General features: G+C 38.5%; 1 protein-coding gene across 1 annotated transcript in view; it reads left to right on the top strand.

Annotated features, from left to right (window-relative positions):
• LOC150093385 (uncharacterized) overlaps positions 1-23,687 on the top strand; it is a 334,426-nt gene that overhangs the window by 19,500 nt on the left and 291,239 nt on the right. Inside the window, exons 3-4 of the mRNA XM_090414082.1 lie at positions 8,154-8,370; positions 8,549-8,791. Coding sequence (XP_090270208.1) covers positions 8,154-8,370; positions 8,549-8,791 — 460 coding nt within the window. The remainder of the gene's footprint in view (positions 1-8,153; positions 8,371-8,548; positions 8,792-23,687) is intronic.

Raw genomic sequence — 23,687 nt, 5'->3', positions numbered from 1 at the left:
AATTCATATGAATTATTGTATCCCATTGAAATATTTTGGGTGCACCAATTTCTGTGTTTATATTACAAAGCACTTCCACCCTAAAATTGATTGTTACAGATCAGATATTCTTAACAAATACTCAACTATACAGTTTTGTGATGTAAAAATTAATAAATTCATGAAATCTTAAAATGGTCTGTTTGGGAGCAACTAACTGGCTATAGCTGACATGTTTTCATGTGAGCCATCTCCTCTCTATAAAACCATTTAGCATATCTCAAATGATTTCAGTTTTACATCCGTTTTTAGTTTTATGATTTTGATGTTATGCCGAAACTTATATAAGTTTTTTTTTCAATAAATATAAAAAGAAAGTAACATATTAAGTAATGTAAAATACAAATCAAAATAAAGTATAATAACTTGGTAAAGCAAATAGAAACAAGAATAATGAATGAATGTTATACAGATTACAAAACAAAGAGCAACTTCCATTCCTGAAAGTTGTGAGCAAGAGGGTGAGGAATGGTTTCTTTGCATGGAGAATGGTTGAGCTGTGGAATGTGTTCTTAATAGGGTGGTGAGAGCATGAACTGTGAATGAATTTAAGGAGTATTTATGATAGATTAGATGGGTATACTACATTGAGTCTTATGATTCCATGGTGGTCCTGAATAATAATAATAATAATAATCCGTGTTGCTCTCTATGTAATCGGTGTATATCTGTAATGTGTGACATATGCTAGTCATTCAGTACATGGATATACACGTTTGCAATTGGGTGGGTATGTGGTATCTGTGATGATATTGTGTTAGCTATTGTAATGAATCTGAGATTTCTGCTGTTCATTTTTTTTCTCCTTTTTTGTTCCCACCCACAGAGGGTTATTTGCAATAGTACATTTTGTACTATTGGTGGTAGGCTAAGGATTTTTGTATTATATTTTTATCAGTTTTATATATATATATATATTATTAGAATTTTTAATTTAATTTTTTTCATAGGCTGGAAACCTAGCTCTAGAGACTAAACCAGGAACTTTTTTTCAGGCCACTTCAATCCTCCAATAAGTGGGACAGTGGTCTCACACCAGGCAATGAAATTCATCTCCCACCTAAAGACAATCACAAACATGTCAAATATAAACAAACATACCCACAGCCTGTTGATTAGAGAGTGGGTACATTAACCACTCAGCCAACCAGACTGGCATTTGTTTTATGTTTTCATTTCACTTCAGGAGGACCAATGGGATTTTGTAGAACAATCCTGTAGCTGTATACAAGAAATTGTGAATTGTGAATATAGCCAAAGGATTGAGGTGGTAAACACAACCATAGATGACTTCTTATTAAGATTTACCACCATATCTATCACTGAATTCATGTTGATATAACTACTAGGTGTATGAATTTAATTAGAAAATGCATTTCCAGTTTTAATGTAAGATATTATTATTACAACACAGGCATCTCCATGGAGTTAGTTGACTTACTGTGGGAAGCCCACACTGACCATTATTCATATAATACCTATCATACCTGACTTAAACTCATTCATTATCAGGGCACTGCCAACTACCTCTGACAATCCATTCCAGTCATTCACTACTCTCTCCAGGCAGAAAATCTTCTCTGCATACTTTCCTAACTCCACTCTTATACAACTTCCAGGGATGACATCTAGTTCTCTCTCAACTCATCATGTGTTGGAAAATTAGTTTTGTATCAATCTTATAGAACCCTTCTAGCAACTTAATAAGTTTCAATATCATGTCCCCCTCTTTATGGCCTGTAAACAAACTTTACATCCCACACACACGTATCTTCAATCTGTTTTCATGGGGAGCACTCCATAGACTCATTACCATCTCTGCTTGTACCCTGGTTATCTCCACCACATGCTCATCCCCAAGATACATAGGTGACTAATCAACTGTATCATGGCATTATAAAGAGGAATAATAACCTCTCTCTCTCTCCACTTTTCAGTGTGTTTTTCAACATCCAAGTAATACTTTAAGCTCTTTTGCTAACTTTTTCAGTATGCCGAACTTCAACTGTTTGTATATCATCATTGCCAAATCCCTAGCCTCATCAGATTACTGTAATTCACAGCCATCAATATAACAGAGAATGTAATCTTTCCACCCCAAAGTGAATAACCTTGAACTTTGCCAGATTAAACTGACAACTTTGTGGATATATAATCCAGTGAGTAGGGTTTTACACTTTCCTCAAGTTAGTGAGAGTGATCACCAGGATTATGGCTATGCATATGAAGACTTTTGTGAGGAAAGGATATATATGGAATTATAAGGTTTGTGATTACGACAAGCTTAGGCTTAGAGCTGTAGCATGGAACAAGAAGTTGAGTGGTAAGGAAATAAATGCTGCTTTGGGGACAGATAAAGAAATACATAACAGCATCCATGTGTGAATGTATTCTGAAGGCCAAAAGTCTGAATGAGATAGGTATAAATGGATGAATATAGAGTTTAAGCATGAAATCTGGAAAAATAAGGTCATTTGGAGGCAGTACAAAATGAATAATGGTAATAATCAGTTACATGAAGAGTACAGGGGCGGGCTGGCCATATGTGCAATGTGTGCGATGCACACAGGCTCCAATATAGTAAAGGTGCCCAAGAGGAGGAAATAGAAGGTTGGTCAATTGGTAGAGCCTCTGCTACTAATTGCTCAGTTAAGTAAGTTTGAGTGCGGTTAGTAGTTGGAAGGAGGGCCAATCGTTCGATGCTGTTGGCACACTCTCCCTCGATGAGTCTTTGGACTCCCTGGAGGTGTCAAATAATAATAAAACATTTTTTTAAAGTGACTTTTTATTGGGGGGGGGGGGGATAGGAGCGCCAACTAAAGTTTTGCACACAGGCGCCGGACACTACTGGCGTGGTAGAATGGTAACTGCTGCAGAAGACACTGTGAGCTATTCAGCGATCAATTTATAAGGGTGTTCATTCTGATCAGGGAGGAATCATGAGGAACTTAAGTGTAGAGGACATAGGAGAGGATGGCTTAATTGTGAGTGAGAAGGAGGTATTTGAGGAAATAACTGATATCAATAAGGTGATAGGATTTGATGACATATCACCATGCATCTTAAGGGAATGTTCCAGGGATTGGCAGTAGCACTGGCATCCCTGTTTAATAAGTGTCTTCAGCAGCATAGGCTCCAAGGGTGTGGAAGGAGGGTAAAATTGTTCCAGTGCATAAAGGTCATGATAAGGCTGTAGCTTCAAATTATAGGCCAATCTGTATATCTAGAGTTGTGATGAAGGTACTGGAGAGCTTGATGAGAAGTAGGATACAAAAATGAGTTGATAACAGCTGTATTCTCTGTGGTGCATGAGTTTGTTAAAGAGAGATCATGTTTTACTAATTTAGTAATGCACTATACCAAGGTAAAAAATATCTACCTTGAACAGGGAAGATGCATATTGGGTATGCAGGGGAGTACATGTAAGTGGTGTACTTGGATTTTGCAAAATCTTTTGATTGACAAACTTATTATTTAGTGGATGATGACACAACGGCCATGAGGACCTTTTTACAGGAAAGTACGGCACCATCACAATCCCTCTCCCCTAATTTAATCTGGGCTCGGGACCAGCTTAGCTGATTAATCAGGCCTATGGTTGGGTCTTAAATATTCCTGACTGTAATCCATGTTTGCCTGTTCTGGGAATGAAAAGCCCAAGTATCCAGGTGAAAAAAAACCCCGAGCTCCGTAGGAAATTGGCTAACTCGCCTTCAGTCGAAAGAGACCCGATAAAGGTTCCTCATGTCACTGACAGGAATCGAACCCAGGTCTTTCCTACTAAAGGATTTCGTCTATGCTGGTTGAGCTACGGAGGCTCTATGACAAACTGTTAAATAAATTGAAACAGATGGGATTGGATAATAGACTTCTGAGTAGGATCAGTGACTGGCTGTCAGATAGGTATCAGAAAGTTGTATATGGGTGTGCAGTGGCTCGAAAGAGGAAGGTCACTAGTGGTGTACCGCAGGGGACAGTTTTGGGACCATTGTTGTACAATTTGTATGTTAATGATATTGGGAAGTATTTCACTAGTGATATCCAGCTGTTTGCAGATGATGCAAAATTAGGGAGAGCAATGCAGAGTCAAGTGGATGTTATGGCCTTACAGGAGGACTTGAATAGATTAAATGAATGGACAGGTAAGTGGGACTATCAGTTCAATGTTGCAAAGCGTAAGGATTTTGAGATTTGGTAAGCAATGATGGGATGCAAAGTACATACTTGGTGGGGAAACTTTAAAAGTAGAGGAGATGAGAGATATAGGAGTGATAGTGGACAAGTACCTGAAATTCAGGGGCCACATTGCACAAGTTATGATGATGTCACATCAGATAATGGCAGTTATGTGGAGGGGACTCTGACATGCAGAAATAAAGAGGTTATGATACCACTGTATAAGGCCTTGATCAGGTCTTATGTGGATTATTGTGCACAGATTTGGTTGTTGGGTTTTCATGGTGATGAGAATATGTTGGAAAGAGTCCAGAGAAGATTCACAAAAGGCGGTCAGTGATCTTTGCAATGTGGAGTACAAGGGCAGATTGAGAGAATGTAAGTTGCAAAGCCTCATGAATAGGAAGAACGGGGGGGAGGATTTGATTGAGACATAAGCTAGTCAGGTGTTATCAGGTCGAAATGGAAGAGTTCATAGAATGGGAGAGAGAGGGGTAGAACAAGTGGCCATCGCTGGAAACTCTATAAAGAGGATGCAAGGAGAATGTTCTTTGCATTGAAAGTGGTTGGTGAGTGGAATGCATTGCCTGAGTGTGTTGTGAATGTAATAATATGTTCTATAAGATGGTGACTGAAGTGAGAGAAGGGTCCTAATTAACCAGATTGCCCTCTTTTGAATATCAAGTATTTTCAGAGATGTGTACTGAATCAGTTTAAGGCATGGTTGGATAAGAATTGTGTGCAATAGTGACCTCCCACGATGAGTCTGATTCCATGGAGGTCAGATAATAATAATAATAATAATATTTTAAAAAATCTCATTATGAGCAGAATCAAACTAATACTTGAACTAAGACTTTATTTAAATAAAACTATTCAAAGCCATTCACACATTATTTTTGTACTTGAAGTGAAGGACATGGCACATGATATTCCACATTTTCTCTAGAATATGGGGAACATTTTCTAGCCCTTCATGCCCATTCTTTTCTGTGACTAGCAGGGGCGGCTCGTGCATAGTCACTGCAGAACTGCAGCATCCACAATTTTTCTTGATACATAAATATATTTATTAATTTATTTATATTTGCTTGTAATATTTAATTTTATCATCAACAATCCTATACTATTCTCTTATTTTGTATAAAAAATAATAAAAATCCATCTTGTAGCACTTAGGAGGGCGAAGGACGCTAGCAGCACTCTGTTTTACCACAGTGCTATATTGCTACATGCGTAAGCATATGCACGTCATAGTGAGATGCAAGTTATTAGCGTAATGCAGCATTGTCTGTCACGCTGTTCCACTATTGTTTACAGTATATGCAGTTCGCACCAGTAGTAGGGTGTTCATAGTGCTTATCATGTTTACTCTGTCTCTATAAATATTTGGACATTACAATTAAAGACATAACATTTGTTATAGTTTTTATTTTGGAACATTATTGGGGTTATGATAATGGATTTGATTTTCAAGTAATTTTGAATTATACTAAATTGCATAATTTTATCGATAAACTATTTTTTCATGTTTATTTTTTACCATAATTTTGATATTTTATCCAAACACTTATACACTGTACTTACAGTGTGTATGTATATTTCGAAAGTTGCAGCCCCCCCAAGATTTCAAGCCATGAGCTGCCACAACTCAATTTTGTCTCCCAGAAACTTTTCTTTTTCCTTTAGCAAAAAAAGATTGATTGGCAATCATATGTAGTTGATAAAGCATTTTCCATTTTGATCTTATCTACCATTGCATTAACTCTAAACAAGCCAATTTAAAATGTTTACTTATTTTTTTATATATAATCCTACACACAAGAAATTGCAAAGCCTATAGTACATCAGTATAGGCAAGTAATCAAGACGAAACTTGATTACTTGCTATGCTTTTTGAACAACTTGAGGCTCGTTGTTAAACTGTGTGAGGAAAAAAAGTTCCTCACAAAGCAAACAGGTAAATGGAATGAAAGAGAAGAACGAGACAAGTAGTTTGAAGCTGGACAGCAAACAGATGTCAAATAGTAGCATCTTGTGTAAATGTTTGTAGGCTTGAGAGACAGTGGACATGAAAATATCTGTAGAAGAGGCCTAAGACAGACACAGCATGTTTGGTGTGAGTCTGAGAGAGAGGGATCACTTGTGTAGGGACTTGAGATAAAGTGGAGGAATTGGTGTCTACCAGTTTGCTGGATCAGCACTCATGAAAATATCTGTAGTTTTTTCTACAGATGTCAAGCAAGTTTGAGTGAGGTTAGTGGTTGGAAGGAGATCAATCGTTTGATGCTGTTGGCACACTCTCCCTCGATGAGTCTTTGGACTCCCTGTAGGTGTCTAATAATAATAAAGCAATCAAAATACTACTAATAATGATAGTGATATCATAAATTATTTACAAAACAGAACCACTTATCTATATGGCACATGTACCTTGCAACGTTCTGCCATGTCATTACATGCTGCCTTCTGATGTGGTGACACGGACATAGTTTCACATATATTCTTTTTTCACCAGTGCCCTTGTAGTTGGCCACTAGAAAGAAAATTTCTACCTCATTAATAATAACATTCCCTCTTATGTTAAAATTAGGTGAATCCAATCCCACATACTCTCTATGACATATTGTTATAAAGGTAGCTGTTCCTTAGAATTTGAAGACATTTCTTGTTTCCAAATACTACCTCCAACCAATCTATATTTCTATATGGAAAATCCCATGTAATGATCATTCTCTTTGTTATTCGCCAAGTCACTCTTCTGAAATATTTCAAAGCTGTCACTCTGCATTTTCATGCTTATAATCATATCCTGCTAAACATCTCATTTCATCTGCCTCCACCTTACACTATACAGCCTCAGAACCACTGCTTCTATTATTTCCTTATATATCCACCTTGAGTGGATATAATTCCTCTGCTGTCATCAGCATTCTCTCCCATCCTTTTGCCTTTCCTATCTGCACTGAAAATACCATATCCTTCCATGTATTCTCATCAGTATTTCATCCATTGTGGCACATTGTGACCTTCAGTTGGAAAAGAGTTGAGTTTGATTCTCATCATGATTAGAGGAATCTTTATGTGGTATTTTCAATTGAAGTGTTAACCAACCTCATATGGAGATAGCAGGTTTTTTTCCTCCTCTAAACTCATGTTTTTCATCCCTCATACAGGCAATTGGAAATCCTAGTATGTATGCAATTTATGGAGGGAAACTATTAGTGATGGTAAGTGGTGCTGTATGTAGTTGGTGAATTTTAGCTTAGGTCTGTAGATGGAGATTTTAGTAGCGTAGAGACAGTGAGTTGCATAGAGTGGAATGCCTTTCCACAATGAGTCCTTGGACTTTAGGTGTTATGTAATAATAATAATAGTCCTCATTTTTGGACAAACCAAGTCAGTCAACAAAGTCTTTCTTCTTGTTCCTGATTCCCAACCTACACTAATTCTAAGATGTAATTCCTTGCCAGGTATTGACCTCCTTTGTGATTGGATCACTATGCTGTATTTTTTCAAGCATAGCCAATGCCTATACCATTGCATCATTCCTACGACAACCATTGGACCTACCCACTTTCAGTTCTGTATCACCCTCTCACTCTCTCTCATTTCCCTGTTTTTGCATTCCCACATCTTACTCCTTGCTCTTCTGCTTTTTCACTGACTATCCATTACTGCTCCTTCATTTTTACTTTCCTTGCTTGTCTGTTCTCTTATATCTTCTTTTACTTTCTTCAGTCTGTGCTTCATTATGGCAATATCTTTCATTATTTTTGATCTTTATCTCAAGTCGCTACTATCGTATAGCTGTTCTTCCCAGTTTAAAAATAAATAAATAAATAATAAATTGACATATATAAATTTATTATTTAGGATACTCAAAGTGACATGATTTTTGTTGATGTATTATTCAATATATCTTATTATACTTCTAGGAGTGCTTTTTACACTTTCGTTTTCTTTGTCACTTAATGATTTTCGTCAGGAGTTTGAAAAGATGTGCTATAATAAGAGTAATGGAGAAGATTTGGTAAATGGGCAGGAATTGCCAATGTCTACAAGTATTGAGTATTTTATCTCTATAGTGGAACAACTAGAACGTAACTATACCAGTCTAACAATTGAACAAATAGTGGAAAGTCTTTTAACTAAGTAAGTAAAGCACTTTTGTTTTTTCAGTATAAATAACTGCACATTTATATGAGACAAATTGTACATCACTTTTTTTTTGTATAATCAGCTTTACATCTAATATAGTAAAAGTAATATTATTAAATCATGTTATTTGCTATAATTTTAAATATGAAAATCCTTACTTTATCAATTTCAGATTTAGTATTCAAGACTTGCAGTATATGATGGTAGCTGGAATAAATGTATTTGATACTGATGCAACAAAAAAGCCGCATGACATCCTTACAAAGACTTTGTTAAAGTTGAATTCAGATAGAGATTATTTGAGATATAATATGTTCACCCCTAGTCAGAAGTGTACCCTTTACTACATGCTTTCCCACACTATGAATTATACAGCTAGAGAAGGAGAATATACTTATCAAAGTAGGAAACTGTGGTATGTACTCATTTCATTTGTATCTGTCAGAACTCAAACATTTCATACATAAACTAATTAGTGTTTGCCTGTGTATTCTTAATTTGCTTATTTGAAAAATATCCCATCATGAAATGTTAAATTTTCTTCCACTTGAAAGTGGAAGGGCTTAGAAACTCAATAATGAATTTTCATCTGTCACTTATCATCATCGTCAAATTCCTGATATGTATCCTCAGGAGGTGTACAGAATAATTATGATAGTACTACATGAAAAAGCTACACCATTACTATCTTCGAGTTAACAATTTTCCTCTAAATTAATCTGTTATCTGTTCTGTGTTCCTAATCTTTTTTCTGCCAATCTGGTAAAGAACACTTGTTTTGCTAATCATTCCTTTCTTCCATTCTCTTTAAGTGAAAATACCACCTGGGATTAGGCTTACAACACATTCCTGAATGTGGTAGTGGAGCTAACAATGGCAAGTAAGTTATTTTATAATATCCTCATTTTTAATGTGATACTGCCATCTGTTCACTCCACTAAACTTTCTCAGAACTCTCATATCAGAGGTCTCCAGTCTTTCATTAAGCGTGTTGTTTCTAACCCAGCTCTCGGATCCATAATTTAAAATTGGTTTGAATATTGTCATGTATGCAACTAATTTAGTGTTTTGACTAATTTCTTTTTATTCCATATAAATTTATTCAGTTGACTTCCTACCATACCAGCTTTACTAATTTTATTGTCTATTCCAATATTTAATTTACCATCTTCACTAAAAATTGTGCCTAAATAGCTGAAATGTTTCACTTGTTCTATAGGTTAACCATTCAGGATACAGTTGATGTGTTCAATGTTTCTGCATATTTGGATTGTCTTTGTCTTTTGATTTTCATACCAAATTTATTACAACTTAAGTGATATAATAACAATGAAAGAATTAAAGGACAACCTAAGTAAAAAAAAAGAAAAAAAGAAAAATGGTAAATCAGAAGAAGATGGGATAAACTCCGAACTGTATAAATTTGAAATTATTTTTTAAATAAAATATATATAAATGGACAAATACCAATAGAATGGAATATGAGTATAGTAATACCTATATATAAAAAGAGGGGTAAAACAAAACCTGCTAATTACAGGGGTATTGAATGAATGCTACAAAATATATAGTAGAATACTTAATGAAAAATTTTAAATATACAGTGAAAAAATATTATTAGAATATCAAAATGGATTTAGAAAAGGACTCTACAATGGATGCAGGTTATTGTTTAAAACTACTTATAGAGAGAAGAAGAGAATTTAATTTAGAAACTCATCTTTTGTTTATAGATTATGAAAAAGCATTTGACAAAGTAAAAAGATATATACAGTTTGATATATTACAAAGAATAAATATACCTAATAGTTTATTACGTGCAATATTAAATATATACAAAGATAATAAAATGATAATAAAAATATGTCTGAAAAACAATCTAAATCCAAGAAGTAAGACAGAGATGGCCTATGTTTATAAAACTTTTCAATATTTATATTAATGAAATATTAATAAGGTATTCAATCAATAAGGTATTATTACCCAAGACCCTATGGAGTCAAAGACTTATCTAGGATGTCATTTTATCAAACACACAGCTCATCATACCATTCTTTAAACACACTCAAATTCTCTGCAGAGACCACACTCTCAGGCAAGGCATTCCAATCATTCACAACTCTGCATGAAAAAAAACCTGCTTGTCCCTCCCCTACTCACAACCTCCTTATACAGTTTCAGGGATGACCTCTGGTTCTCCCCTGATCTCCCACTGTTTTCTGTAGAACCTATCCAACACTGATCCTATAATAGCTTATAGGATCAGTGTTGGTTATAACCCCTTACTAACTTGTAGGTCTCTATCATATCTCCCCTCTTCCTCCTGTCAGCCAGACTCTGCAAATTGCATCTTCTCAATCTTTCCTCATACTCGACATTCCAGAGGTCAGAAAATACCTTAGTCAGTCGCCTCTGGAACCTCTCAAACATCTTTTCATCCTTCTGAAAACCAGGCGACCAAATCTGGGGACAATAGTCCATGTGTGGCCTAATCAAAGCCTTATACAAAGGAACAAGAATCTCCCTACTTCACACGTCAGTGTCCTCCACATCATTCCCAGAAGCTTGGGTGTTGTCTTCACAATTTTGGCTATGTGTCCCCCTAAATTTCAGATCCTTATCCACTATCACCCCCAGATCTCTTATTTCCTCCAACTCTGACAATTATTGGGATCACTGAGACATGGTTGACAGAAGGGGATATAATAACAGGAATAGAAGTCGCTGGGTATAGCATTTTTCGTCAGGATAGGAGGGGAAAACGTGGTGGTGGTATCCACTATCACCCCCAGATCTCTTATTTCCTCCAACTCTGACAATTATTGGGATCACTGAGATGTGGTTGACAGAAGGGGATATAATAACAGGAATAGAAGTCGCTGGGTATAGCATTTTTCATCAGGATAGGAGGGGAAAGCGTGGTGGTGGGGTACTGCTTATGATAAGTGATGACCAATGTCCTCTAAGAGTGGAGAATTTGGAAGGAAGTGAGACAAATGATTTTGAGAGCATATGGTGTGAGGTAGAGGTAGGCAAGACAGGATATTTAGTGGGGTGTTGCTACAGACCCAGGAGCACAGAGGATGGGGACCAGGAGATGTTTAGACAGTTAAGTTTGGCAAGTGCAAGAAGAATGATTGTTATGGGAGATTTTAACTTCAGTAGTATAAATTGGAGAGAGGAAGATGCATGTAGCAATAGGGGAATGGAATTTCTAGAATTCTTGAGGGACAAATGTCTTAGGCGACATGTAACAGAGGGAACAAGAGGTTCAAGAGTTTTAGATTTGGTTATAGCATCAGAAGAGTTGATAATAACCGAGATGACATCTCTCCCACCAGTTGGAGAGAGTGACCATATGGTTTTGACTTGGAAAATGAATAGACATGCAGGAGTATCAAAGAGACGGGAACTTATGTGGAATTATAATGCAGGTGATTATAATAGTCTTAGACGTCAATTTCAGGAAGTTTCATGGAGGGAGGAATTGGAAGGCCGGGATATCGTTAGTGCATGGGAAATTGTGAAAGAATATTTGTTAGCAGCAATGGTAAGTTGTATACCACGAGTGAATAAGAGGACACAATTTGGAGTAAAGTGGATGACAAACAATATTAAACAGTTATTGCATGTGAAAAAGAGGCTATGGAAGAGATATAAGGAGACAGGTGAAGAGAGGATGCTTCAAGAATATAAGACACAGGCCAGAAGAATGACTAGTGTGGTAAGGAAAGCAAAACTGGAATATGAGAGGAGACTGGCCCTAAGATCAAAAGAAAATCCTAGGGAATTTTTTAGCTATGTGGCCAGTAGGAGGAGAAATGACTGTGGAAGAATGATATTGTGGGATAAAAATGGGAATAGAGTTATTGATGCAGAGGACATAGTGGAATTGTTCAATGATCACTTTATTGGAGTATTTCATCCTGGAGGAGTCAGTTTTAATGCTAGAGGGATAGGGCAGGTTCAGGGTTTAGAGGTACAGGAGGAGAGTGTGTTTCAGATACTGAGAACTCTTGATGTCAATAGAGCTTTGGGACTGGATTGTATTTCACCATGAGTTTTGAGAGAATGTGCTAGGGAACTGACAGTGCCTTTAACCTGGCTTTTCAATGAAAGTCTGGCTTCAGCAAAGATGCCCAGGGAATGGAAGGAAGGTAAGATAGTGCCATTGCATAAGGGTGGTAACAGACTGGAAGTGTCTAATTATAGACCAGTCTGTGTGTCATCAGTAGTTGTTAAGATCTTGGAGAAAGTAGTGAGGGACCGTATACAGCACTGGGCAGATGAGGGTAATGTTATCTGTGAGAGTCAACATGGATTTGTGAAAGGGCGCTCTTGTTTTAGCAATATGCTAGCCTTTTATAATAAAGTTACAAGAACATTAGATGAGGGAAAGGCATATACTGCAATTTTCTTAGACTTAGCAAAGGCATTTGACAGGGTGCCACATGATAAGCTGATATTTAAGTTGCAACACATGGGTCTGGATGTCAGATTGGTCAACTGGATTCAGGATTGGCTGTCTGATAGGTATCAGAGAGTTGTGTATGGTGGAGCAGTTTCAAGGAGGCAGAAGGTTACAAGACGGGGTCCCACAGGGCTCAGTACTAGGACCTATATTGTTTAACCTTTATATCAATGACATTGCCAGTGGATTGCAAGGGGATATTCAGTTGTTTGCAGATGATGTGAAGCTGGGAAGGATTATTAGTAATAGTGCAGATGTGGTAGCCCTGCAAGAGGATTTGAATAAGCTAGAGAGATGGGTAAATGAATGGGGGTGTCAGTTTAATGCAGCAAAATGTAAGGTCTTAAGGTTTGGGAAACATCGATGGGATGCTGCATACTCTATGGGAGGAGTTATACTGGAGGAAGTAGGGGAGAAAAGAGATCTTGAGGGTAATGATTGATAGAAAACTAAAATTCAGGGAGCATATTGCAAATGTGATGAAGGTAACACAGAGGATTGCTGCAATAATGAGAAGGACACTGCCCTGCAGAGATAAGAGAGTTATCATTCCGTTGTATAAGTCTCTGATCAGACCACACTTGGATTATTGTTCTCAGATTTGGTCCCCAGGATTTGAAGGGGATAAATTAACTGTGGAAAAGATACAAAGACGGATGACAAAGATGGTCTCAGGACTGTACAAGGATAGTTATGAGAATCGGCTGAGGGAATGTGGACTGCAGAGTTTAGCAGATAGAAGGAGAGGTGATATGATTGAGATTTTTAAACTGTTGAGAGGTGGTTACAGGGTTGACACTGGGGAGTTCTTTCACTTGGTTGAACAGCGGGAAGGAGTGATGACAAGAGGCCATCCCTGGAAGTTACAAAAGGAAACTGTGAGCAAGAGGGTGAGGTGGTTTCTTTGCATGGAGGGTGGTTGAGCCGTGGAATGCATTACCTGATAGAGTGGTGAGGGCGAGAACGATCAATGAGTTTAAGGAGTGGTATGATAGACTTTGTGTTTCTTAGGGGGAATCTCCCCTCGATGAGTCTTGACAGACTTTATGTTCTTAGGAAGGACCTCCCACGATGAGTCTTTTAACTCCATGGAGGCCTGAATAATAATAATATCCTCACCAAGCATAAATTCTGCATCCCATTTTTGTTTTCCAAATTTTAAAACCTTAAATTTTGTAATATTGAACTCGCATCCCCATTCCCATGTCCAATCACTCAATTTATTCAAATCTGTCTTCATGTAAGGCCATAACATCTTCTGTACTCTTCGTGGTTTGTTCCAACTTTGCGTCATCTGCAAACAGCTGAATATCTCCATCCAAATCTTCACCAATATCATTAATGTGCAAGTTAAACAGCAATGGCCCTAAAACAGACCCCTAAGGCACACACTAGTAACTTTCCTTTTCCTGGATATCGCTCCCCCATACACAACTTGTTGATACCTATCAGATAGCCAGTCTCCAATCCAATGCACCAATCTAATATCCAAATTCATCCACTCTAGTTTGGCTATCAACTTATCGTTCGGTAATCTATCAAATGCCTTTGCAAAATCTAAGTATATTATGTGTATCCTTCTCCATGGAAACAGTCACCTTATTGTAATAAGTGAGAAGATTACTAAAACATGACCTCCCTTTAGCAAATCCAAGCTGTTCATCAAAGATAATACCATTGTTGTCAACCCAATTCTGGATCCTAGTTCTCACAAGCTTCTCCAACAACTTAGCTACAACATGTGACACACAGATAGGCCTATAGTTTGATGCTTGAGTTCTAACACCTCCTTTATGAAGTGGCACAATCATGCCCTCCTTCCACTCCTTAGGAACTTGACCAAGTGCAAGACTCGTATTAAAACAATAGTTCAAGGCCAGCATCAACTCCCTGCAACATTCCTTCAGAATACATGGGGATATATTATCAAGTCCCACAGCCTTATTTACATCTAGTTTGCTCAGCTCCCCATACACCTCTTACAGTCAGTCTCTCTTCCCCATCATCAACTGCTCTCAATCTCTCCATGAAGTCACACTCACAAGATTGAAAGAACTTTATGAATTGCTCATTAAGTATCTCCACCATACCTTCTGCAACAGCTGTCTTTATACAATTTTCTACAATCAATGTCATCTTTCCATAATCATTCTTTCTTTTGCTGGTTACATATCGAAAGAACTCCTTAGGATTTTTTTGGCTTCATTAGCTAACTGCCTCTCTTTAGCTACCCTCACCAACCAAGTCACCCGCCTTGCCTGGTCTTTGTAGTTCAGTAAGTTATTTCCACTTCTCTTATGCTGCCTCCATAATGCCCTTTTTCTCTGTATTGCATACTTAATCTCTTTATTCATCCATTTATGGATGAATACATTGGAATACATTTAGACATTGCATCTACTACTAGATATTTTTAAAATATTCCCCAAGCTGCATTGATCTCTTTTTCCAGCTAACTCCTCATTCCCTGCTACACCTGCAAGCTGTCTCCTGAGCTCTTTATAATCATCCCCCCCCCCCCCCATGTAGTTCCACATATACCCTTTTCTTACAGAGGTCCTCACATTGCTGGCAACCACCCAGGTAATCACCTCATGGTCACTCTCACCAATTGGTGGGTGATTTAACACTTCATTTATAATTACATCCTCTGATGAGATGACCAAATCCAAGACCCTCAATCCTCGTGTGCCCTCTGTACATACTGTCTGAGGTAGTTATCTCTCAAAAACTCAAGAAACTCATTTTTTTACTTCCAGTTGCTATCTCATCATTCCAGTCTATATTGCCATAATTAAAATCGCCCATAATGATCACTCTTTTCTTATTTGCTTGGCTAATTTGATTATACATTTCATAGTCACTACCATCCACATTTCCTGGTCTATAACAACATCCAACCAAGAATATCATTCCATTCACTTCTATCTCACACCATACTGCCTCAAAACCACTTGCAATATTTCCCTCTTCCATCTCTACTTTGTATGGACATAACTCTTTCTCTATAATCAATAGCATCCCCCTCCCTTTTTACCCCTTCTATCCTCATGAACCACATCATATCCTTCCATTTCTATTCCTTTCAGGATGTCGTCTTCATCTAACCATGTCTCACTTATTCCAACAATTTTTGGGTGAACACACTCAATTAGTGCAATTATTTCATCTGCATTGTTCCTTACACTTCCAACATTTGTATATAAACACAACAGCTCATTCCTGGATCTACAGCTAGTTCCACTGATAACACTCATTCAATGTGATCTCTCCATGCTCCTCTGTATTGAGTCAAGCATTTTGAGGGAGCTTTTAGGAGCCCCACTCCAAATGTGAGAGCTGTATTCGATAGCTGGGCAGATTTATGATTTGTATAATGTTAACAGCTGTTTAGAGGTGAAGTAGCATCTTGAGCAAAAGAGAAAATCTAGTTTTTTTGGAAGCTGAGGATGCAATGGTTGTGACATGTTTATGCCAGGAGAGGCTTGATGTCAGGGTAATTCTGAGAAGAGAAATCTCAACTTGTCTGGGAATTTGAGTGTTATCAAAATCAATGCTGGGGGAAAATGGTTCTTTTTTGTGAGAAATAAAACAGAACTGGGTTTTACTAGTGTTGAAGTTAACGAGGTTATCTGAGCCCCATTGGAAGATGTCTTGGAAGTCAGAATTAAGGGCAGTGGTGGTTGATTTGTGGGTTGAAGTGAGTTGTGTAGAGTAGGGTTTGTCAAATGAAAGGGAAGAGTGTAATATACTGTTATCTGCAAAACTGTGTATTGGGTTAGAGGTCAACTGAAGTAAGTCACTGATATATAGAAGGAAGAGGATCGGCAAGAGAACTGAACCTTGTGGGACCCCAGCATTAGTTGGATGGTGAGAGGAGAGGGAACGTCTACCATCACACATAGTGTGCATCCAGACAGGAAGCTGGCAATCCATCTGCAGAAGTCCTGAGACAGTCCAAATGATGGGAGTTTGCTTAGTAAGCTTTGTGCCAGACTCGGTCAAAGGCTTTAGAGATATCAAGTGCAACTACTTGGGATTCTCCAAATTTCTCCATGGCATTTGTCCAGCGACGGGTGATGTATGAGAGTAGATCTCCTGTTGATCGGCTTCAACGGAATTCGTACTGGTGGTCGCTTAATAGCTGGGTACCTTTGAGGTAGATTAGGAGTTGAGAGTTGATGGTTTTCTCCATCACTTTAGATAGGACTGAAGTGAGTGAGATAGGGCAGTAGTTAGATGGCAGTAATTTGTCACCCTTTTTAGGAATAGGTTGAATATAGGCCAGTTTCCAAGCTTTGGGATATTTACCAGTGGAGTAAGAGAGTGTGTACAGATGGCATAGGATAGGAGTCAGTTCTGGTGCACAGACCTTCAGGACAATTGGAGGAATGATGTCAGGGCCAGGAGACTTTTCTGTATCTAATTTAGACAACAGGTTTATGGTATCTTTTTGGGAAAAGGATACAGGGGGCATTGTATGTTGGCCAGTTGGAATGATTGGAGGGCATTTGCCATTGTCAGTTATGTGTGCATTGGAGGAAAGTGTAAAGCCAGGAGTTTAGCTTTTTCTATGGATGATGTTGCAATTGAGCCACCTGGGTATGATAGAGGTGGGAATATTGTTATGGCCAATTGCCTTGGCAAGAGACCAAAAGGCATGGCTGCCATTTGGACAGGCTGCAAGCTTCCTGCTTTTTGCCCGTTCAAATTCTGTTTTAGAAGCATTGGTAATTTTCTTGCATCTGTTTCGGGCTTCAGTATAGGCATTGAAGGAGGATGGGGTTCTTGATTTGAGCCAGCTGTGGTATCCCTGATTTTTCATTTGTACAGCCTTGGCACATCTTTTGGAGAACCAAGGTTTAGTTAGGGGATGGCAGTTCTGAGTGGTGTGGGGAATGTATGTTTTCATGCCAGTGAGGATTACTTTGGTGATACGTTCGGTGCATATGTTTGGGCTGAAGACTGGAAACAATAGTCCAACTATGGGAATGAAGCATAGTAGTCTCAGAGACTGTGTGTTGAGGCTAAAGTGATGTGGAGAATTCATGTTGGAGGTTTAATGGAATATTATCAGCACTAAGAAAGGATTAAAACTAATTTTAATACTTCCAATATTTCGTCTCTGTCACAGACACATCTTCAGGGATTACAAAAAAACTTTTTGTGACAACACACACACAAATAATTAAAACTTTCCAAAATTTGGGAAACATTAATTATCAGAGATCCCTCTTTACATCCTAGACCACCTGCAAATGCCCATAGAGGGTGCACCACCTAGATAGGACTTTAGTTTCACTCACTATTGTATTGTATTTGTGTGTGTGTGTTGTTACAAAAAGCTTTTTGTAATCCCTGAAGATGTCTCTGTGATGAAGAGGAAATATTAAAATTAGTTTTAATCCTTTCTCAGCTGATAATATTCCATTAAACCTTCAACATGGAGTCTCAGAGACTGTCCCATTTGGCACTATTATAATGCCAAACTACTCTTGTGTGGAAGTGAGTGTGTATGTGTTGTTGCATGAGGAGGAGATGAGCACTAGGTTGTGGTCAGAATTACCCAGGGGGCTCACTACATTCACTGCATATTTGGAGGGAGTCATTAGTAAGGAAGAGATCTAGGGTATTGAGGGAATGGTTTGGGTTATCTGGTATTCTGGTCGGTTTTTGAACAATTTGTGTAAGGTCATTAGTAATGGCAGATGTTTCAGCATCTCTGCCTGCAGGATCTGTATAACTGGAAGGGGAAAGCCAATTGATCTGGAGATGGTCTTGATTTGGAGGATGAATGGTGAGTAAAAGTGACTAACTTGCAGAGAGAGAGAGATAGATGAGTTGAACGAGGAGGTGGAATGTCTCAGGAATGAGAAGAAGTATGAGAGATGAGAGTAGGCGAATGGAAGAGATGACATTAAAATCACCCAGGAGGATGATTTCACTGTTAGGAGAGTGGGACTGGAGAATTTTCAACTTTTAAGGAAAGGAAATGAAAGAGTTCAGAGTGATTGGTGGTATTAGGAGAGCGATAAAGACAGCAGATGAATTTGACTGAGTGGGGGAGGGATATCTTCAGCCAAAGAAGGTCGAAGTTGGGCGATTCTAGGTTAGGTGTTCTCTGGCAGAGTATGCCAGAGCAGATATATGCACAGATGCCACCCTTGGATCAAAAGGATATCTTCAGCCAAAGAAGGTCGAAGTTGGGCGATTCTAGGTTAGGTGTTCTCTGGCAGGGTATGCCAGAGCAGATATATGCACAGATGTCACCCTTGGATCAAAAGGAGTTAAATAGTGTATAGTTAGGAAGGTTGAGATGAATAGTGCTGAGAGAAGGTGAGATTTGAGTTTCTGTTGAAAAGAGTAGGTGGGGTTTGGTACACTGCAGATGGTAGTGCACGCTATACTAGTATAAATATAGTTTATACTTGTAGTACTGTGTAAGTAAATTAGCTTACAGTAGAGCATATAACATAGTATTTAGCGTTCAGCCAAGGAAGAACTACTAAAACTGAATGCTAAATACTATGTTATATACTCTACTGTAAGCTAATTTACTTACTGATAAGTTAATTATGGCGGCAGCTGCAGTTCCAATTACAAATGGTGTGTCACCAAGTCCTCTCCCATTCAAGGACTCTATTTTGTGTAACATAATACAGGGTTTTGTGGCATGTATGCATCCCAGCAGTTGGATGTGGCAGTGAGAGAAGGGGGAGTATGTATATGTGTAAAATGTAGGCAATGGGTGGAACTCAGTGAGTTAGATATCATGACAACTGACCTCATTTGCATCAGGAATGGGAGAATCTCGAGATACGAGTAGTGTGATAGTTGAGAATAACAAGCAATAACAAGCAAAATATGAATGAAAAAATAAGAGTGGGGAGTGTGGAAGACCTGAATGATTGTAAAGTTTCGAAATTTTCAGAGATGGTCTTGATTGGGAGGATGAATGGCAAGTAAGAGTGACTAACTTGCAGAGAGAGATAGATGAGTTGAAAAAGGAGGTGGAATGTCTTGAGAATGAGATGAGAAGTATGAGAGATGAGAGTAGGCGAATGGAAGAGATGAATGCAAGGCAAATCAGAGGAGGAGTGAGAGAGAGTTATGGAAATGATAGAAGAGGAGAGAATAGAAATGGTAGAAGACAGAGGGAATGGGAGAGACGTATGAGAATGAAGAGAATAGAAACAGTAGAACAGAGAGAATGAGAGAGAGAGAGAAAGAGGTATGGGAATGATAGAAGAGTAGAGAATAGGAGCAGTAGAAGAGAGAGAATGAGAGAGAGAGGTATGGGAATGATAGAAGAGGAGAGAATAGAAACAGTCAGAGAGATGAAATGAGAAGAATGCGAGGGAGTGCTGATACCAGGGATAGAGTGATGCCAGGACAGCAGGTAAGTAGGGAAACACTGAGAAAAAATGGTTAGAGGAGAGAGAGAGAGAGAGATTGAGGGATGCAGGTGAGAAATCAAGGAACAGAGTGGTAAGAGGTGTGATGTATGGAGACTTGATGATCTGTGGTGTGTAAGATAGGATGCCACAGGAGTGTTTACCTGGAGGAACGAAAGAAGGTGTGGCTATGGCAATTAGGCGGGGTGAGAGGGTGAATGAAATGATTGAGATGGTGGGCACAACTGACTTCAGAGGTAGTGTAAATCGAGTGGCAAGAGATTCTGAGATTCATGCTTGAGGTTGTACAAAAGAAAATGCAGAGAGGAAAGATTGTGTGTGTGTGTGTGTGTGTGTGTGTGTGTGTGTGTGTGTGTGTGTGTGTGTGTGTGTGTGTGTGTGTGTGTGTGTGTGTTACCCAGGTACGATAATGAGCAGTTTAGCAGAAGAGCATTAATAATGAATAGCATAATAGCCAGAATTCGTCAGAAGAGAGGATTGGAATATGTAGATACTTGGAGGACATTTGGGGACAGAATGGAACTGTATGCGAGAGACCACTTCTATTTGAATGAGAACGGACATAGACATCTGGAGAGATTGCTGTTTTCTGAATGAGTTGGTATGTCAATGCAGGGAAACTAGAATTTCCTGGATGGATGGTAGCTGGAGTGGCCTCTTGTGGGAATGAGTGCTTCAGGAAAGGGGAAATGACATCAGGTAACACTGAGTCCAGTGGAAACTGAATGGAATAATGATAAGTATAGAAGCTGTGACATTTTTATACTTTATACCAGGAGTATCTGGAATAAAGGAAATGAATTGGTGGCACTGATAGCATTAGCCTGGCGAAAGATTATTGAGATCACTAAGATGTGGTTGACGGAAGATGATATAATAACAAGAATAGAAGAAGCAGGGGGCAGCATGACCAATATCACAGAAAAGAGAACATATGTGGAATTATAAGGTGGGTGGTTATAATAGTCTTAGATATCAAGCTGGGGCAGTTCCATGGAGAGTGGAATTGGAAGGCCAGGATATCATTAGTGCTTGGGAAATTGTAAGGAATATTTGTTAGCAGCAATAGTAAGCTGTATTCTACGAGCGAAGAAGCGGACACAATTTGGTATAAAGTGGATGACAAACAATATCAAGCAGGAACTGCAGGTGAAAAAGAGATTGCAGAAGAGATATAAGGAGAGGGGTGGAGAGCAGAAGCATGAAGAATATGACTCAGGCCAGGAGAGTGACCAATATCGTAAGGAAGGCTAAACTAGAATATGAGAAGAGACTGGCACTAAAATCCAAAGAAAATTCTAGAGAATTTTTTAGCTATGTGACCAGTAGGAGGAGAAATGATTGTGGAAGAATGACATTGTGGGATAAAAATGGGAATAGAGTGACTGATGCAGAGGACATAGTGGAGTTGTTTAATAAGCACTTAATTGGAGTATTTCATCCTGGAGAAGAAGGTTTTAATACTAGAGGAGTAGGGTAGGTTCGAGGTTTAGAGGTGCAAGAGGAGAGTGTGTTCCAAATACTGAGTACTCTAGATGTCAGTAAAGTTGTGGGACTGGATTATTTTACTACTGCTTTTGAGAGAATATGCTAAAGAACTGACAGATACTGTGACCTGGCTTTTCAATGAAAGTCTGGCTACTGGAAAGATACCCAAGGAATGGAAGGAAGGTAAGATAGTGCCGCTGCATAAGGGCAGTAGTATGTATTAGAAATTAGTGAAGGACTATATACAGCATTGGGCAGATGAGGGTAACGTTATCTGTGACAATCAACATGGATTTGTTAAGGGGTGCCCTTGCTTTAGTAATATGATTGCCTTTTATAATAAAGTGACAAGAGCAGTTGATGAGGAAAAGGCATATACTGCCCCATTTTTTTTGGATTTTGCAAAGGCATTTGACAGGGTACCACATGATAAGCTGATATTATGTTGCAGCACATGGGTTTGAATGTCAGGTTAGTCAAATGGATTCAGGATGGGCTGACTGATAGGTATCAGAGAGTTGTGTATGGTGGGGCAATATCAAGGAAGCAGAAGGTTACAAGTGGGTTTCCACAGGGCTCAGTACTGGGACCTGTATTGTTTAACTTTTATCAATGACATTGTCGATGGATTGCAAGGGGATATTCAGTTGTTTGCAGATGTGGTGACCCTGCAAGAGGATTTGAATAAACTACACCAATGGTTCCCAACCTTTTTCCACTTGTGTACCCCTTTTAAACCCATTTCTATAAATTGTACCCCTTGTTTTTAAAATAGCTGTTTGTAAATTCTGACACTTTTGCAGTGCCTCAGAAGATGCAAGATACAGTCCTAAATCTCAAAATTCATGTACCTCTGAACGGCCAAGCATGTACTCCCATCATATACTTGCCACCGGTTGGGAACCAATGAACTAGACAAATGGGCAAATGAATGTGAATGTCGGTTTAATGCAGCAGAATGTAAAGTCTTGAAGTTTGGGATACATCGATGGGAGGCTGCATACTTGATTGGAGTAGGCTGTACTGGAGGAAGTAGGGGGAGACGAGATATGAGGTTGATGATTGATAGAAATCTGAAATTCAGGGGACATATTGCAAATGTGGTGAAGGTAACACAGAGGATTGCTGCAATAATGAGAAGGACATTGACCTGCAGAGATAAAAGAGTTTTCATTCTGTTGTATAAGACTCTTATCAGACTCACTTAGACTATTGTTCTCAAATTTGGTTCTCAGGATTTGAAGGGGATAAATTAACTATGGAAAAGGTGCAGAGGCAAATAAAAAGATGGTTTCAGGACTGTACAACATTAGTTATGAGAATCGGCTGAGGGAATGTGCACTTCAGAGTTTGGTGGATAGAAGGAGAGGTGATATGATCGAGAATTTTAAACTGTTAAGAGGCAGTTACAGGGTGGACACTGGGATGTTCGTTCACTTGGTGGAGCAGCGAGAGGGAGCGATGACAAGGGGCCATCCCTGGAAGTTATGAAAGGAAGCTGTGAGCAAGAGGGCTGAGGAGTGGTTTCTTTGCATGGAGGGTGGTGGAAGCGTGGAATGCATTGCCTACTGCAGTGAGAGCAAGAACGGTCAGTGAGTTCAAGGAGTTGTATGATAGACTTTGTGTTTCCTAGGAAAGACCTCTCACAATGAGTTTCTTGACTCCATATAGGCCTGAATAATAATAATATTAATAATAATAATAACAAAATCAGATCGTACATGTAAACCAAATGACCAACACCCGATATCCTAAACAAATAATAAAATACAACCCAACTGGAAAGAGATAGCCAAGTAGACCTGAAAAGAGTATATTAGATGGATAATAAGACTGGAACAGACCAGTATAGTCTATATCTGTAATTAGTGTTATGATGAAGGTGATAATTTATTATAACAATTATTCACTTTAGTCAAGGAGTCTTGCAAACTTGT

This window comes from Typopeltis vanoorti, chromosome 24, assembly GCF_054136105.1.
Source record: "Typopeltis vanoorti isolate ZY-2024b chromosome 24, IOZ_Tvanoo_1.0, whole genome shotgun sequence".
NCBI lineage: Eukaryota > Metazoa > Arthropoda > Arachnida > Uropygi > Thelyphonidae > Typopeltis > Typopeltis vanoorti.
The sequence above is the reverse complement of the archived record's forward strand: the minus strand, read 5'-3'. Positions and strand labels throughout refer to the sequence as shown.